This window comes from Priceomyces carsonii (genome assembly GCF_900007245.1).
Source record: "Priceomyces carsonii strain CBS4050 genome assembly, scaffold: Debaryomyces_carsonii_scaffold_6, whole genome shotgun sequence".
In the NCBI taxonomy this organism is placed as follows: Eukaryota; Fungi; Ascomycota; class Pichiomycetes; order Serinales; family Debaryomycetaceae; genus Priceomyces; species Priceomyces carsonii.
The window spans coordinates 502,224-519,031 of record NW_026946679.1 but is presented as its reverse complement, the minus strand read 5'-3'; the positions used below and the strand labels follow the sequence as shown (position 1 = coordinate 519,031).

Sequence of the window (16,808 nt, the reverse complement as noted above, 5' to 3'; positions counted from 1 at the left end):
TAATCTCGTCAAACGTTTTCATTAAATGCATTTTCATAAAAAGCTACTTAGGTCTCCGAAATCTTTACTGAGAGCATTCGAAATTAGATCTCCATAATAAAATGTTTCTTCATCTTCCAGATTATCGAATATACCAACATTTTCGAAAGTGCCATTTTCTTGCCCTGTTTCTAAATTCACAGTTGATGTATTGTCTAAATTTGATTGATTTGGAATTATGGGCCCTTTCTTCATCGCCATCATTCGTAACCACACCTGATCGATATCTTCATTACTTCCGTAAGGGTATACGTTGATATTGGGATCAAATTTTTGATTTGGCAGGTGAATTTTCACATAATTGAATTTGGGATGTTTTTCTACCGAATCTTCGTAGCTTAATACACTTTCCACTCTTGAAGCAGCAGAGGCAGCATAGTCCCTAATCTCTGAAATGTGCTTCGGTGTGTATGAAAGGGGTTTCAAATTTTGGGGTGGCTTGAGTTTGAAGAAGCCTTCGCCTTGAATGAAGTTTGTTATATATCTGTGGGCTTTTGACATTCTCCAAGCACAGTAGTATCTGGACGAGATTCTTTCTAAAACTGTAACAAATACAGACATAGCTCTTCCTGTACTATCCGTCAATGCACAATAAAGGTCATATTTGTTCTTGTAATCTATATCTATATCAAGCAATTGTGAATGATCTGCCTGTAATTCCATAGTGTGTTGTGCAAACCTTGCTCTCAAATAGCATGCAAAATTGACCTGATTAGTACGTTGAAACACCATTTGTAGATCAGGATTCAAAATAAGTGCAAATTCCGCATACCTTCCTCTTAAAATTTCAAAAATATATGGTGAGAGTTCATTGCAAATAACGTAATATAATTTCTTCAAATAAAAAGAAGCATAATCTGGTTTCGTGGCCTCATAATGAAGAAACAAATGAAAATACAACACAACCAAAGAGCACTTAACTGCAAGAAAGAGGCGAGTCTTCGCTACCTCATAATATTTACTAGTATAAGGATCTGTGCTTGCACTTTCAATATTTGGATTACCCAAAACAAAAAGGTCTCTATGGGCAATGTATTCTATCTCGTCCATGATTTGAATTAACCCATTAATTCTTGCGGGTTCATTAACATTAAGTATCAACGCAGTTATTTTCTCATAAGAATTCAAGTTTTTTGCTAACCACGCAAAAGTATCAACAATAGCTTTCTCGTGTTCTATGTTACTGGTGTTACTGTTTCCTTTCTTCAAGAATGGCAACTTCGTATCATAATTATTAGGATTTATCGTCAATACATTCCCTGCTCCATAAATATTGATCTTCTCCAATCTGATCACAAAGTGCCAAATTTTCCTTCCCAAGTGATTAAGCTTTTCATCACCAGAGGGAGTAAAAAAAGTATCAGGGTCTCTATTAAGACCCAAGGAATTAGCCATTTGAATTAAAACGGCACTCGAGACTTCAGAGTCTCCTCCGTCAATAAGATCACCATGTTCTGGAGCATATACATGATATAATCTCATGAATAAGACTGCTTGAAATACCAAGATATTTGTTTTTCTAGCATATTCAAAACAGTCTACACATTGCTCCGCAACTTCGATAGCTACCAAGTTAATTGGATTATTAAGAATATATTTTGAAATTTTATCAACCCCTGGATCATCCGAATTCATTATATGTTCATTAACAACATTTCTATTTGAAAAATGGAACAAAAATGTCATTCTCATAATGATTAAAGCAATTGCAATGAGTGCTAAGTCTAACTTTTTTTCGATTTTAAGTTTCTCTATCGGCACATCGTCATAACTAACAGGACCCACTATCTTACTTAATTCGTCTTTAAAAGATTCATCTACCAAAGGCATGAAAATGTAAAGTTTCTCAAAAAATCTATCAATAAGGGACCATGTGAGCTTCCTGCTAGGCATAATTTTGGTGATCTTTTCAACCAAATCCATCTCCGTTGTGAACCTGCCTTCGAACAAGCTCCTCGTCATTGTGATATTGCTATAGTTAGATGTAAGCAGTTGGTTCAAATTGTTTTCTTTCATTGACTTAAATGGTACAACATCTGCAAATCCCTCGTTAACTAAAACCATCCTTTTAAAAGAATTCGCTGAGACATGCCCTCCTTTTTCTTCTACTTCCTCGGGAGAACTTAAAGCCACCTTAGCTATATGAAACATATCAGGAGAATTTGAAAAATAGCAAGGGGTCACTTTCGTGATTTGAAATGACCAGAGCAGCGATAACCAAGGATCCTTTCTCAAAATTGAAACCCAAGAAAGTGGGCCAAAATGAATTCTTCTTGAAGGGCATTTTAGAAATATTGAATCGTATCCCGCATAGAAATTGATCGTTTCGTCTGCTGGACCAATTGGATTCCTAAATGGTAAATAAGTATCATAAGTTTGATCTTGTATCGGATTCTCAAAAGAATGCGCGTTGCCACTTGTTGGCTCAACCGATTCGTGTCGTATAAACGATTCCAAATTATTAATTTTCAGCTTCAACGATTTTAGCTCATCCGATAGCTCATTTTCATCTTTCTTGATGTCATTACTTTGAACATTAATTTCATTATCCTCACTATTACTTCTTTGTGAAGCTGGATTCATCCATCTCAGATCATAAGAGCAGCTATTAGCCCTCTTTGCATGAATACAAGAGGAACAAGGCATCTGTCTGTCACATTTTGTCTTTCTTTTACGGCAATTCAAACAACTTAGCGTTGGCTTATTCCTCTTTTTAACTATCTTATGATCGACTTCGGGCATTATATCTCAACTTCTAATCGACACTAATGTATTACTTTGATTCTTTAATAGTCATCACTCTCCTTCTCTAATTAATCAACTGAGCTCAACTGTTTCAAGTCATATTATGACTGTTTCCTTATAGCGCATCTACTTGAGATTATTAATGCTAATATGCAGGTGGGGAAATAACGTCAAATTTATCGGAAATAAGCTCAACCCATCAATATGGATGAGTATACATTAATAAGCATACTATAGACAGAAAACTATTTAACGAAAATTATTGAATAAGTCATAATTGTTAACAGTACTCGAAAATCCATTTGACTTAGGTTCCTTAGACAAGATCGGACCAGCCAGATCCGTGTTTGAAGAACTATCAACAGTTGAGACGTTATCAAAGAACATCTCTCCATCATTCATCTTATCATATTTGAAGGAAAGTATGTCAAGCCAAACTTGATCGATTTCCGCATTAGTGTTAAAGTCAAGTCCAAAGTCGTTAGTAGGATCTTGCTGGGGCAACTTTTCTATGTCAGGTGTTTCTGATGGTCTAAACATCTGATTATTTTGCATTTTGAATGTATCTGTAGCACTAAAAGGCGTGGTATCAGTCTCATTACCGTCAAATGTATTTTTAGTGACATTGCTCTCAGGTTCTGGGCAGCCAGGACAAAAATCGTTCGCTATACTACCTACTTTTCCTAGCTTGCTAAGCGTAGCTTCACAAATATTAATGATCTCAAGTAGCTGTTCCAAAGAAAAGCGTGGAACGCAGAGGTCTTTAGCCACATCAAAATGTTTATCATAAAACTCTCTTGTAGTAATAATTTTCAAATGATGGGTATGGATCTTGGTAATCCTCCAGGCGTAATAATATCGGTTGCTAATCTTGGAGATTGCAGCAATTGAAACCTCCGCACATCTCGTAAGACAAGAAGATATATTGCATAATGTCTTATAGTATGTGCAGTAGTTCCTGTCATTTATACACATTGAATCATGATTCGGTTGATTCTTCATATAGTATATTATAAAATTCACTCTTATGATATGCGAAAGATGGACTTGATTACATTTGTGAAGCACAGCTTCTAGCGTTGGATTAATCATCATATCGAAAATGCTATTATCATTTGCCAATAGCTCGAAATAATAAGGCATAATATCTGTTGCTCCAATTGATATTACCTTCTTTAAGTAAAAGAAAGACAACAGGATGTTGTTCTCCTCGTAATATAGATAAAAATGAAAATATATCGCACTCAAGAATGATTTAATGGACATATAGACCTTTATTCTGAAACTTTTTTCAAACATACCAGTGACGTTTTCACATGGAAGCTTTAATGATTCTCCCAAATGGCCATAAAGTCTTTCTAACTCAAGTTCTAGGGTTGTTAGTAAGGTACAAAGATCGGCAACGGGTACACGAGCCTCAACAGAAAGACACATTCTTAGTATTGAACTCATTATTCCAATTATTCTATAGCACCCATTGAAAGTTTGAGTAACACCTTTGTCAAGAGTTTTGTCCTTTACATTTGCAGCTATATCTTCATAAAATGGGGGTTTGGTATCATAATAAGATCTGTCTATTGTCATTGGGTTTCCGTATTGATAGGCATTAAATAGATCATAATGCACTAAAGCAAACCATATTTTTCTTCCTAAATGATTGATCCTTGGGTTCGCGCATACTTCCGGATATTTCAGAGGTTCCCTATTGAGACCCAAAGAGTATGCCATTTGAACTAAAAGTGCATTAAAAACAGGCAAGTCGCCTCCATCTACACCATCACCATCCTCTGGGGCGTACGAATGATACATTCTCATGTAAAAAGCTAATTGTAAAACTGGAAAGCTTGTCTTCCGCAATAATTGAAACTGGTCTAGGCATTCTTGAGCAATATCAATTGTGTCAATGTTAACTGGGTTTAGCAAAAGATACTTGGTTGCCTTAGATTTCTCGCAAGGGTTTGGGATTTTTAAAATATTCTCATTGACAGAATTCTTATTGCTGAACAAAGAAAGGTATGACAATCTTAAGATGATCAAAAGTAACCCGATATAAGCCAAGTCTAGTTTCTTTTCTGCTTTTATCTTTTTCGTTTTCGTGTCATCCGTTGATAGCGGTCCTATTATACGGGTAATTTCTGATAGAAACATTTCCTCATCCACAAAAGGCATAAATGAATACAAAACGGTGAAATATCGTTTCAATAATTCACTTATAACCAACTTTTTAGGTAAAACCATTCTTACTTTATCAATCAAGCCTAATTCTCTATCAATTTTGCCGTCATAGTATGTCAATCCCAATTGTAGTGTATTTTGATTTAATTGAGATGCCTTGATCCCATTTTCAAGTTTAGCAGATACAATAGAACGGTATGGAATCGTATCTTCGAAACCTTCTCCTTCCAACATTTTTTTATGAAATGTTGTTTCTGTCTCTTTACTGTTAGAGAGTAGGACTTTCAATTTGTCATCGGCGACCATTTCATTATCACAATAATCCCACAACAACTGTAATCCTCTATCTCTCTTCATTAATCCTGCCCACGAAAATGGACCAAAATTCATTTTCCTGGATTCCGTAACGCAAAAAGGAACGTAATTTTCGTAGAAGTTAATAGTATCAGAAGGGCTGTCATACAAATTCAAGCCATTTAGGCTCCTCTTTTTGGGGTCTTCTGTGGAAGTTGTGCTTTTAGAAGTATCGCTCGAGCTCTCTGATGAAAAAAGGGAATTGGTTCTTGTATCATCGCTCGAAGAAAGACTTGATATCCGATCTCGAGGGGTACTATTGTTCAACGGTGTACTGTTGTTCGACTTATTCTTCGATGACCCTTCTACGTAAGGCGAAGTGTCAGACAGACTATTTACCTTATTCAATGGTTCAAAATTTCGAACTCTCGAATCTGGAGACTTACTATACCTCTTCATTGATGATTCAATTTGCTCGAGTCTATTCTTCAATCTTGAAAGCTCTGCCATAGAGAGTGACGTGTCATCAGGTTGATTCTTTCTTCTCTTGGACTTGGTTCTTCCTCTATCATTTACTTTGTCATCAAATGCAATGGGATTCTTTGCACTGGATACATATGGTAGAGAAAAATTCTGTTTTCCAGAAATACCTTCAGACCCAATTTGGTATCTGCAGCTATCTACCAAATTAGCCTTCTGACACTGGGAACAAGGTAATGCCTTGTCACATTTTATCTTCTTTCTTTTACAATTGTCACATACAAGACTCAGTCTTTTCCTTCGTTTTATTGCCTGAGAAGCAGTAGGAGTCATATATAAATTGAAATTTGTTTGAACCTGTGAGCTTAGATAACAAAAATGTTCAATTCTTGATATATATGAGGACTCTTCACCTTAAAGTGGCAGTATGAGTTCCGTATACAAATAGGAATGGATGGCAAAAAGGTAAGTTTACGAAGGACCTTGCGTCATTCTTATATGCCATCTCGGTAAAATATGACACAAAATGATAGCGAACATGGAGAAAGCGATTAACAAAGCTGGAGAATATTACGGAAGACTATTGATAGAGCCAACTGTATCGAGAGAATTGTTTCTTGATAGTTATATAGTTATATATGACTTTGGAATTTTTAAATTACAGTGCTGCTTTCTTAATTCATAAAATGAAAGAGCTTTTAATACTTTTAATACTTTTTATGTGAGGGTTCCATATTGCGGCTCATCGACCCTTCTAAGTAAGCTCAGCTCTTCTGATGAGTCTTCCTCGTCCCCTTCTTCATTGTATATGAAGAACTGGACAAAAATTGTAAAGTCCAAACCGAGAGTTCCAAGTGAACCTGCCAACCACGAGGAGTTGACCCATAAATATTGAAGACTTGTATCTATAGCCAAAATCGAAATGACATAAGTCAAATTACCCAAGCAGGCAAACAAAAAGAACATAAAAGAAATTCCTTCACAAGATTTTCTCTCAAAATTCAAGACAATCTGGGGGATTCTAGAACCAAGATAAAGGAAAGCGCACAACCAGCCGAAAAGCTGGGCTAAGGGGTCGTAAACTAACTTGTCTGGTTTGTGGTCTCCGCCTTTCTTTGAGTTATTCTTGTTCGAGACATACCAACCTACCAAACCAGCTAAAATCACCAATACAACCAAAAATGACTTAAACAAAGCGTTTTTAATTGCCGAGCTTGTCGTTGAAGATGATTTGGTAAAATCATAATCGCCAAGTTCACTGTTACCTCCTTCTAGGTCTGCTTCTTCTCTTCTTTCTTCCTCTAAGTCCTCGTCAGTAACTCTCCCACGACCGTCACTTGACAAAACTGTTTCTAAAACATCTTCACTCATTGGGTTTGCTGGTGACAAGTGAATTAAATCGGTCTTCTCTCCATTTCCATATAACAAGCATTGACCTAATAATACTATGTCTGCCAAGGTATAATAGATTGCTAGTATAATCATAGTTGGCAATACTCCCTGTAATATGGATCCTAATACGTTGAAAAGGTCTCCTAACAACCACAATATAATGAACAGAAGCGATAAACCTTCAGATGACTTTCTTCTAAAGTTCTCATATATCTGTGGAGCAAAGACAATAATCCAGCATGCCAAAGAAATGGATCCTGTAATTCCACTGACAGCTTGTGAATCGATCACTATAGGTGGAGGCGGTGCCATTATATTATTCACTCCACTATTTTACTGTATATTTTCTTATATACATGGAAGTAAGTTATCTTCGACCTCGATAGTCCAAAAATTTTCAGTATAGGAAGACTTCATATAAACTATTTTCACTCAGAAGACATTAAACGGGATATTTTTAACTATGTATTAGCTACACGGTCAGAGAGTGCTACTAACGTAGTGGTTTCTGTAAGACGTCTTTTAAATGCTCTATAATATGATTTGAAAGCTCGAAGTATAGCGATTGTAAAATGCATGTAAGAAATGATAAATTGCAACCACTGGCAATTGAATAACGATGACCTCAGGGGCTTTGCCAGTTGGCTACTTCTTAAGCCTCTAATAGACTCAAGCATTAGCTTTGTAAGTACCCGAGGGCGTGAAAGCTACCTTCAATGTGAGCTGGTTTCTTGACAGTTAAATGACTGATAGGTAATTGAAACATGGAATAATTGCTCAATTTCGTGAAATTTGGGTCCCCGATATCGATGAGGGTACCATGTGCCACTGAATTCTGATAGCTAACTCAGAAAGTTTGGGGGATCTCTTCGACGACTTTTCTGATACTAGTGGCTATGAATATGTATATGTTCTCCAATGCAGCAATATTTCTTGTGTTTGTGTGAAAGAGAGATACATCTCGTCTATAGCTTCAGTTTATCTTCTTGCTCTATCTAGACATTTATTCGTATGTTGTGCAAACCGTCCTCCAGCAATCTTTCTACCACAGTTTTCACACTGCAAGTATTTCGATGTTTCTGCTGCCTTCAACTTCTCTTTATCTTGTCCATAGATATCCTTATTTGACCCCACAGTTGTGTTTAATATAACGCTTTTAACTTGATCCGTACCCAAAGTTTCTCTTATCGACTGATGCCTTGCAACATTATTCAATATCTGTTGCCTTATCAAATTATTGATCATGTCTTGAAAAAGTGATTCAGCCTAATTGAAAGTTAGTTGAAAAGAAGTTGCAAAAAGTCTAAGTCACCTAGATAGTTTACTTACAAGAACTTGATAAGTGAACACTTGATCTTTCATATTAATCGTCACCTTTTACTATTGACTTATCGTCTTTAACTATTGAAATATTTTTCATAGATATCAAGGTCGCATGCCAAAAAAAGATTTAAAATGAAGTCAAGAACGATATTATTTGCACATTATGATGCAATCTGACGACCACCAGGAGGAGAAATGGGGCTCTAATGATTATGATATGGAAGATGAGGTCCAAGATTGGAAGCATCTAAGTAACATGATGGACAAGGGCCAGAGTCTACCTAAACGAGGTGAGAAAGACTTTGAGCCAGATGGAACTGATGTTCAGGCAAACCTTTTAGAGGAGTCTCGTAACTCGATGTATTCTGTTTTAGATGAGCAACGATGTCACCATGCTAAGCAGAAATTGATATCTGTGTGGATACCACTCGAAAGTAGAAGCATTGTACCACAAGTGAAGGGTAACTTTTTCAGAGATATCGGTGAGCCACTGAGGCTATCCCATAAGAATATGAATGGAGTCTATTTGAACCCTATAGAGACTGTCTATTTAGTCGAGAGAGGATCTATGTCTATATATTTAGGAGATGAGCTATTTGATGAATTCTTAAAGAACGATAGCAGTGATTTTAATTACGAGACTTTGAAGCCACTTTCATTGAGCCATTTATACAGTTTGGCATTTGATAGAAATCCAGAATGGATGGATCATCTACATGTCTTTTCCTACTTGAAAAGGCATGGATACTTAGTACGTGATTTCAAGCGGTTGAATGAATCTTCTCAAGCAGATAGATACAGAGCTATGACTCAAGTGAAGTCTTTAGCATTTATTTCAAGTTTATTTAAAGGAACTCTCTATTACTTCCAAAATAAGTGCTTTAGATTTCTTCTAAATGGCTTGAGGAAGTTTGGAATCCTTTCTCAAGGAACCAGTCATCATCTTCATTATACTACTAAGCATTACTTCAATTATACTTCAGTATTTGAGTCTTTAAGGATGGTCACCAGCTATTCAACATACGATAGTTTATCTAGTGGTCAAAAAAAGAAAGAACATGAATATAACATAGCATATAATGTCTGGAAGCCGACCCCAAAGTTTTCCAAAAAAGATCCTCCTATGCCAGATTTCCAAATATGCATTGTCAATACGGACAAGGTCTCATTCCCAACGTTGGAAACAATACAAGCACTATTTAATGAAATAAACCACTTGTTGCCGTACGAAAAGATGCCTGAAAAGGATTCGTTCGTAAAGAAGAAGAAGAAAAAGGTAACAGATCTCCCAACGAGAAAAGAGATCAGATTTCAAAAGAGACAGGACTACCAGAAGAAACTAGATCCGAAAGTCCAGAAGCGAAATACTTATTTAAAGCTAAGGGACCAAAAGCTTAGAAATGGCGTGTCTGGTAGATCTTTTGTTATTGCAACTATAAGCAACGGTGTTTTGAATTTCACCCACTTATGTGAAGCCGATTTTACGCTTAGAGGAGCCCAAGTTGATGATTTAAATGAAATGTATAATAAAAAAGAGCATGGACTCATCTGGTTAGAAAATGTTTAAGGAGGCTAGCTCCTTACTACAATGATTCAGCATATTTGTTTGGCATAAATGCACATATATATTCGTTCAAACCCTATTGGTAGTACACATGAATAAGTATAATAATAAAACCTAATGCAAAGGAACCAAGTTTGATGTTTTAACTCGTTTGGTCTTCAGAGTTGTTCTTGGAATTTCTTGTTAAAATTTTCTTGGTGGGTTCTCCTGGTATATTTTCTGTAGAACTTTTAGCTTCAGAGACCCCTTTTCCATCCTGGTTCTGCTTTCCTCGTGCCCGGACTTTCTTCTCTGCAGCAGTCTTTCTTTTTTGCCTGCGTTTTGGATTCTTTTCTTTCTCGGCTCCGAGCTTAATACTTGCATTGACACTGGCGTCCAGATCTTGAGGACCTTGGGGCTTTTCAGCTTTTTCAGCTCCCCGTTTCTTTCTATTTCTTTTACGCTTTCTTTCTTTCTCTGTGCCTTTAGACTCAGATACCAGCTGAGTTTTGGATTCGGGTTTTTCAAGATTATCAGCAACCTTAATCTTGTCCTTTTTCTTTTTCCCTTCTTTCTTCGACTCCTTCTCACCAGCACCTTTTTTCTTAGTTTCCTTGTTCCCTTTTTTGGCCCCTCTTCGCTTCCTTTCTAATATTTGACTTATACTGAAGTCGTCCACCTTGTCTTCTTCAAAAAGCCGCAAGAACTCTTGATAAAGGTCGTCTTTCTCCAACGATTCCTTGCCTTTTTTCTTCAGACCAGAATTGTTAGGCATTCTATCATATAGAGCTCTTCCAATTGCTGGTACTGTATTGGTGCTATTCAATGATCCAAAGGGCTTTCCACGTACCTGATTAGAGAAAGCATTGTAAGCCTCTTCGTTTTCTAGTAATATGTATGCTCTAGAGTAGATTGGTTTGTTGTATATGCCTTGAGAAGCACTTCCTTGAACATAATATTTGCTGACAATCTTTAAGCTAGGATCTTTGTAGGAAGCGATATGTTCATCAAATTGTTCTTCGCTAAGGTCCTGAGGAAGATGGCGAAAAGCTAACTTGAAGTTCTTGTTACCCTCTCTGTCAGACTTTGAGCTTTTCTGCCTATTCTTACGTCTTCTTGATGTCTTCGAAGCAGGAAGAAGTGACATGCCTTTCTTATCGTGTTTCTTCTATGAAAACAACTTGAAGCATTAAAAATATGGAAATATAGTGAAGAAGAGTATAAGAAAAAAATGAAAATAAAAAAAAAATAAAATTATAATCCGAGCGATATCATCAACATAATTCCCAGCAGACTGACACTATCGAATGGATGTTCTTGAAGAATATTTGGATCGATTATCACGATGTGGTGGTCTCTCATCTAATCAACAGGCTGTTGAGCTTTTGGCCTTATTAAATTTGGATCCTCAAACAAATCCTTATATAGTGAAGATAAACAGTCTACCTTTTAAACGAGAGAAACAGATACATGAAATGATTGACTCAAAACATTTATATAACGATGACTGGCTAGCATTTAATGAAGTGGTATTTAGCTTCATCAAATTGAGCAATCAATTGAATCCCTGGTCTGTCTTAGAATCTTTTGACTTGTATACGCTGTTTCTCAATGATGTCTCAGTAGCATTTAGTAATTATAATCGTGGACAAGTTTTGAGCTACTTAGTGAAAAGTACAATCAATATTATTATCCCAATGGCAGTTAAGCTTGATCATCAATTATACTATAAAGACAATTGCGCAAGACCACGGCTAGCATATTTGGCATCCATTTTGTTGAAAATTTTTAACAATATTAGATCACAATTAGGAGATACTAATGATAACCCTTTGAAAAAATCTATTATTTTATTTGTGGGAGGTAAGCTTTGCTCGATATACTTTCGCTTGTCAAATCCATTGCTCTGCAGAAATATATTTTCCAACATGAACAATGCTAACTTATCATTTACAAGTTTTGAGATTAATGAGCAAATCCGCTACCGCTATTATTTAGCAAGGTTCTATATGATGAAGGATCAGCTCGTAGATGCCTACCAGAATTTTACTTGGTGTTTATTGCGTTGTCCTTTTCTTCAAAATAATAGAAACATTACCAACATTTTAAGGTATCTTTTACCTATCAGCATTGTCATTGGAAAGAGACCAAACTTCGCTTACTTGAGAACCACATATTACACAGACGAACCAGAATTCTTTGGAATTTACAGTCTTCTCTACAATTATATTCGCGTGGGAAACATCGCTGGATACAACGCCACTGTTGTAAGTAATTACAAGTACCTCAAACAGTACGATTTGTTACTTCTTGTGGCTTCGAAGGCTAAGGTGGTTCTCCTTCGTAATCTACTCAAAAACATCTGGAAATCCACTGGCCGTCCACTGAAACTTGAATACGATACAATTAGACATGGTCTTCAATTCGCTCTCGGACCCGACCGTCCTCATTTAGATTACTTAACGTTACTATGTAACGTTGAAGACGACTCCACCATCGAGAACGTCTTGATATGCCTCATTGATCAAAACCTACTTCGAGGTAAGATCTTCTCGCGACTCCGAGCAATAGCTCTAAGCAAGTCAAATGTATTTGCTCGCCTTGAAACTATCAATTTCACTAGGTTTGGCCACGGAATAGAGGGCACAATGAGCACTAGCGATAGATGGATGTCGTGATTTTAAGCATTGAGTAGACAGGATGGATTCTTCGTCCCTCTTTCTCTACTTCTTCTTCTCTCATATAGCATTTAATACAACACGTTCGTTCAGTCTCATTATTTGTAAATATTCGCCTGGCTACCTTCGCAGCCAAAGTCAAAACACAAATATCTTCCCCACACTACAAGGACGACTTGCCACGAAGGTGCGGCGTCCATCCACCTATTGTGGTCGCTTCCAAAGACTCTTAACGGGTGACCTTCGCGAATCTGGACATATATTATGTGCACCTCCCCGTTAGACCGTACTCCCTTCTCGCTAAGTTTTGCTGGATCCTCCTTAGCGCTTTCCTATTGCCGTTCAAGCGCCGCAGTGGAGCCTATTTTGTTGCAAATTCTGTGACCAAAGCAATTGTCAATTTTCTTGATTCTATTATGAGTAAGGGATACATTAACGTATGCTTACTTTCGGCCCGTTTTAGCATGGATCGTTCTAGTCTTGCTCTATTATTACCATAGCTATGTTATAGACATTCTGGGCACAAAGGGTTCAATTCAAACGTGGCGTAAAGTTTTGCAACACAGTTTTGTTTATATAAAAGACTTGAATCTACTTTAGATAATCAGATCTAGTATTATTGATAAAAAAGAAAAGGTTTTTACTGTAAGAGGCTGGCAGATACTAGCAACTGTCTTAAGTGTTCAATAGATCAATTCAAAACTGACTCCGTGCGTGATATCATATCTCAACTTCAGCACATAAACATAGTTGACGTTAAAATGACATTACTATTGTTACCCTATGAAGTGATCGAGCAAGTGATGGGCATCTGCCTTCAGCAAGAGATAGTACTGCTCTCTTATTGTTGTAAGGAGCTTCATAAAATGGCGAACAAGCGATTGTACTCTAACATAATGGTGATGGATTCAAGAGTGGATGCCAAGGACTACTCAGTGTTGGATGTGGAACAATTAGACAGGTTTGTGACCAACCTTTCAGGAGACAATTTTAGTCTCATGAATAAACTCGTTATTCACTCTCAATCAAATATGGTGAGCTACGATTACTATCCGTTGTACAAGAAGCTCATGGTGTTGTGGGAGAGCCACAGCCATGAGATCTATTTCGTCAATTTTGACATTGGAAACATAAGAAACTTTAAATCGCTCAATCAATTTGTAATGGGAAATTCTATGACGTACTTGGAGGACGAAGATAACTTCGAAGTACATTCGGTATACAGTAACAAAGTCCGTCATTTAAAGAATTGGATTGTGTTTAATATTGACGAGCTTGTGGGCTTGCCCTTTAACGAGAATCTAAAAGATTTGGACCTCTATATCGAGCATCAAAATTTCCATAATGTTACAGAGAAATTAAATCATGATATACTAAACAATCTAAGCAACCTCAATGGGTTGTTTTTAGATTCCCCAGCATCTACAACTGAGTTCATTAATGTTTTCAAGGGAAAGCTTAGATTGCATAATCTTAAAAAGTTATCAATTAGCGCTTCCCACAATATTAGAGATAATTCAATGCTTTCATTTGGCTCAGTCAATGAAGTTATCAATTTTGATAAAATATCGGAATTCGAACTCAAAATTAATTGCATCCACGAAAACTGTAATTGCATTCAGCAGTTTTTCAACGATTGGATAACCCGATCAGATGATCTCATCTACGTCAAAAGGCTTGCGTTAGTCAACTATAATTCAGAAATTTTACCTCAAAATCTCTTGCAATTCAAGAACTGTCTTGAAGAGGAGTTGATCTCCGGAAGCATATGCGCTGAGGAACTTTATTTAAATTTTAGTGATCTTATTAGACTCGAGGATGGTTGTTTTAGCATGGATGATTTATGGAGTAAGCTCTCGAATGTGCGTGGTCTTAAGAAGCTCATTATACCTGATTTTTTTTACACCTGGATCAAGTCTGCAGCACATTTGTTCGAGACTGATAACGCTACTCCTTTTGACGTTTTGGTCAACCAGTGTTCTTGTGAGCTGTGCTCTAAGACTAGAGGATCTTTCATGAAGAATTCAAAAAAGCCATTCTTTGACTATCAAACCTTCCTGAACTTTGAATCTAACCCACAGGTCAAGTATGTCCCAGAAAACAAAGAAAACCTAAAGCTTTTGTATAACCTTGCTTATGGGCTAAAGACGCAATTCCGTTATCTTAATCAAACATTGTTCTCCGTCAATTCCTTCTTGAACTTGGATGACAAGCCCGTTATCGACAATCCAAAACTACTACCTTTTAAAAAGCTTTTGCTTCACAGTTGCATACACCGTCTTGCAAATTCACTAAAACATGATATTCCCACTCTAAGACTTCTTAATTTAGGAGGTATAACAGTAGAGTTCTGAAATATCTTTTGCATCTAAGTTTTAATATAGAATGGGTAAATAATAAATGCTAACAGGTATACACTTTACACTCTGCACTTGCGCTTGCACTCTGAATTGGCACTAATTATAAGTAACTTGAAGATACCAGCTAGAAATCTCTCTTTACTTGCTGATCGGGCCTCTCTCCTTATATTATGGGCGCAAATCTCTTTCGCGATTATCGGTGAAATAGGGCTTTATCGCACTGAGTCTATATGAAAGAAATATTTTCTTTGAAATTTATCTTATATTCTAACTATGGTGAACGTCTCAGAGTCTAAAAAAGAGAGATTGGATCAAATAAGTACTCAACTTTGGCAAGCTGGGTTCACTGGTATGCTAAAAGGCACATTGATAGGCTTGGTTACTGGATATTATTTTAGCTACAAGTATAATCGTGGTCCAAATACTAGGTTCTTCAAGACACCTTACAAGTTTTGGTATTTGATTTGTTGGAATGTTGTCGGAATAATATTCGAAACGGACGTTTCAAAGGCTAAAATCAGTAAACAAATAGCATTAGAAGAGGATTTAAAAAGGAATGCATATTTTCGGGATGAATGGAATCGTGAAGTATCAAGCAAGAAAACTCCTAGCACGCCTGATGACCATCAATGAATTATGAAATGTATATTTACGACTGAATAAATGCAAAACATACAAATGAAACCTCTTTATGGAAGTTTGATGTCCTCTTCTTGCCTAAACTTTATTTCGAAGTTGTCACCATAAATAAAACTTTTGAAATTATGTCAACTAAATGCCTCTCTCTACAACCTCTTGTAACCCAACCGCCCTTCTACGTTGATAAGGATTTTCTTTACAAGCACATTTAACTCCGCAACGGAATACCCTAAAGCATCGAGTTACTTGAGCTATGATCTGTGAATTACAGGCTGATCAGCTGACAAGTTTATCGAATCCATTAAGTGCTGCAAATGTGATATAATCATAACAAAGCACAAATATTACGATATATAAAGGAAAGTGGAAGCCCTGTCTTACTAGGGAATAAAGTAGACGGGATTTAAGAGTCGAGTGGCATCTTTTACTATACTTAGTTCTTACATAAGTACGCTTAGCTAAATTATCTGAGGAAACGTGCAAGCAAAACAAAAAGATTTATTTCAAAGTTAACTTGATAAGTAAGAACAAACATATATCATTTTAATGCCATGTATGTACTTCTCAGGGGAAGAAAGCAAGGAAATCGCTTTCGACGATCCTGCTAGGGAGTGCATCAAGATAAAACCAGCACTTTTTACAAAGGTACAGAACGATAATGAGCAAAATGCCCGAGTCTTATTAGACACTCATTTATTAAGGATTCGTAGTTATATACCAGAAGATGAACTATCTCTGGAGAAAATAGAAAGAATAGTACCCAAGAGTGATGCGTCAGTATCGGTTGAAACAAGAGCATCCATACCGCTCCTTAACTTCGTAACTAATCTAATGACTACAGCAGACTTCAAGGAGATGAATTCTGATGAATTCAAAACTAGCTACCTCGCTCCACTTGATAATGCTCTTAAGGGTTCCGATATCAAAGCTCCATTGTTATCAATGACGTATAGATATCCATTCGGCGATGCTACAAATGCGGAAGATGTTATCCAGCGATATTTTGATGGGAAGATTGCTGACTCAATCAACGAACTTTATCATGACATTTGTGATAGGAACCATTATTTTGGGAGGACATCTATTTTGAGACCTCCTTTAGATAGAAGACGCATAATAAAGCCGGATATGGCTCATCTT

The 16,808-nt window shown here is 36.7% G+C and overlaps 10 protein-coding genes across 10 annotated transcripts; 5 read left to right on the top strand and 5 right to left on the bottom strand.

The window, feature by feature from the left end:
* Positions 1–33: 33 nt before the first annotated feature.
* CTA4 (oleate-activated transcription factor) lies at positions 34–2,781 on the bottom strand (the record flags this gene model as incomplete). The annotated part of the gene is made up of 1 exon (XM_062955379.1): positions 34–2,781. The coding sequence occupies one exon, from the start codon at positions 2,779–2,781 to the stop codon at positions 34–36; it is 2,748 nt and encodes a 915-aa protein (XP_062811987.1).
* A 252-nt stretch (positions 2,782–3,033) lies between these two features.
* PRCAT00005312001 (Zn(II)2Cys6 transcription factor) lies at positions 3,034–6,066 on the bottom strand (the record flags this gene model as incomplete). Its single annotated transcript, XM_062955378.1, has 1 exon — positions 3,034–6,066. The coding sequence occupies one exon, from the start codon at positions 6,064–6,066 to the stop codon at positions 3,034–3,036; it is 3,033 nt and encodes a 1,010-aa protein (XP_062811986.1).
* Positions 6,067–6,450: 384 nt separating this feature from the next.
* On the bottom strand, positions 6,451–7,437 carry PRCAT00005311001 (cationic amino acid transporter; the record flags this gene model as incomplete). The annotated part of the gene is made up of 1 exon (XM_062955376.1): positions 6,451–7,437. One exon carries the CDS (start codon positions 7,435–7,437, stop codon positions 6,451–6,453), a length of 987 nt encoding a protein of 328 aa, XP_062811985.1.
* A 666-nt stretch (positions 7,438–8,103) lies between these two features.
* Positions 8,104–8,370, bottom strand: PRCAT00005310001 (SAGA histone acetyltransferase complex subunit; the record flags this gene model as incomplete). Its single annotated transcript, XM_062955375.1, has 1 exon — positions 8,104–8,370. The coding sequence occupies one exon, from the start codon at positions 8,368–8,370 to the stop codon at positions 8,104–8,106; it is 267 nt and encodes an 88-aa protein (XP_062811984.1).
* Positions 8,371–8,611: 241 nt separating this feature from the next.
* PRCAT00005309001 (tRNA splicing endonuclease subunit) lies at positions 8,612–10,015 on the top strand (the record flags this gene model as incomplete). The annotated part of the gene is made up of 1 exon (XM_062955374.1): positions 8,612–10,015. The coding sequence occupies one exon, from the start codon at positions 8,612–8,614 to the stop codon at positions 10,013–10,015; it is 1,404 nt and encodes a 467-aa protein (XP_062811983.1).
* Positions 10,016–10,154: 139 nt separating this feature from the next.
* Positions 10,155–11,138, bottom strand: PRCAT00005308001 (uncharacterized protein; the record flags this gene model as incomplete). Its single annotated transcript, XM_062955373.1, has 1 exon — positions 10,155–11,138. One exon carries the CDS (start codon positions 11,136–11,138, stop codon positions 10,155–10,157), a length of 984 nt encoding a protein of 327 aa, XP_062811982.1.
* A 160-nt stretch (positions 11,139–11,298) lies between these two features.
* PRCAT00005307001 (uncharacterized protein) lies at positions 11,299–12,669 on the top strand (the record flags this gene model as incomplete). Its single annotated transcript, XM_062955372.1, has 1 exon — positions 11,299–12,669. One exon carries the CDS (start codon positions 11,299–11,301, stop codon positions 12,667–12,669), a length of 1,371 nt encoding a protein of 456 aa, XP_062811981.1.
* Positions 12,670–13,430: 761 nt separating this feature from the next.
* Positions 13,431–15,023, top strand: PRCAT00005306001 (uncharacterized protein; the record flags this gene model as incomplete). The annotated part of the gene is made up of 1 exon (XM_062955371.1): positions 13,431–15,023. One exon carries the CDS (start codon positions 13,431–13,433, stop codon positions 15,021–15,023), a length of 1,593 nt encoding a protein of 530 aa, XP_062811980.1.
* Positions 15,024–15,302: 279 nt separating this feature from the next.
* On the top strand, positions 15,303–15,662 carry PRCAT00005305001 (uncharacterized protein; the record flags this gene model as incomplete). The annotated part of the gene is made up of 1 exon (XM_062955370.1): positions 15,303–15,662. The coding sequence occupies one exon, from the start codon at positions 15,303–15,305 to the stop codon at positions 15,660–15,662; it is 360 nt and encodes a 119-aa protein (XP_062811979.1).
* A 552-nt stretch (positions 15,663–16,214) lies between these two features.
* On the top strand, positions 16,215–16,808 carry PRCAT00005304001 (uncharacterized protein; the record flags this gene model as incomplete). Its single annotated transcript, XM_062955369.1, has 1 exon — positions 16,215–16,808. A coding segment is annotated over one exon (594 nt), but the record flags the coding sequence as incomplete, so codon positions are not given.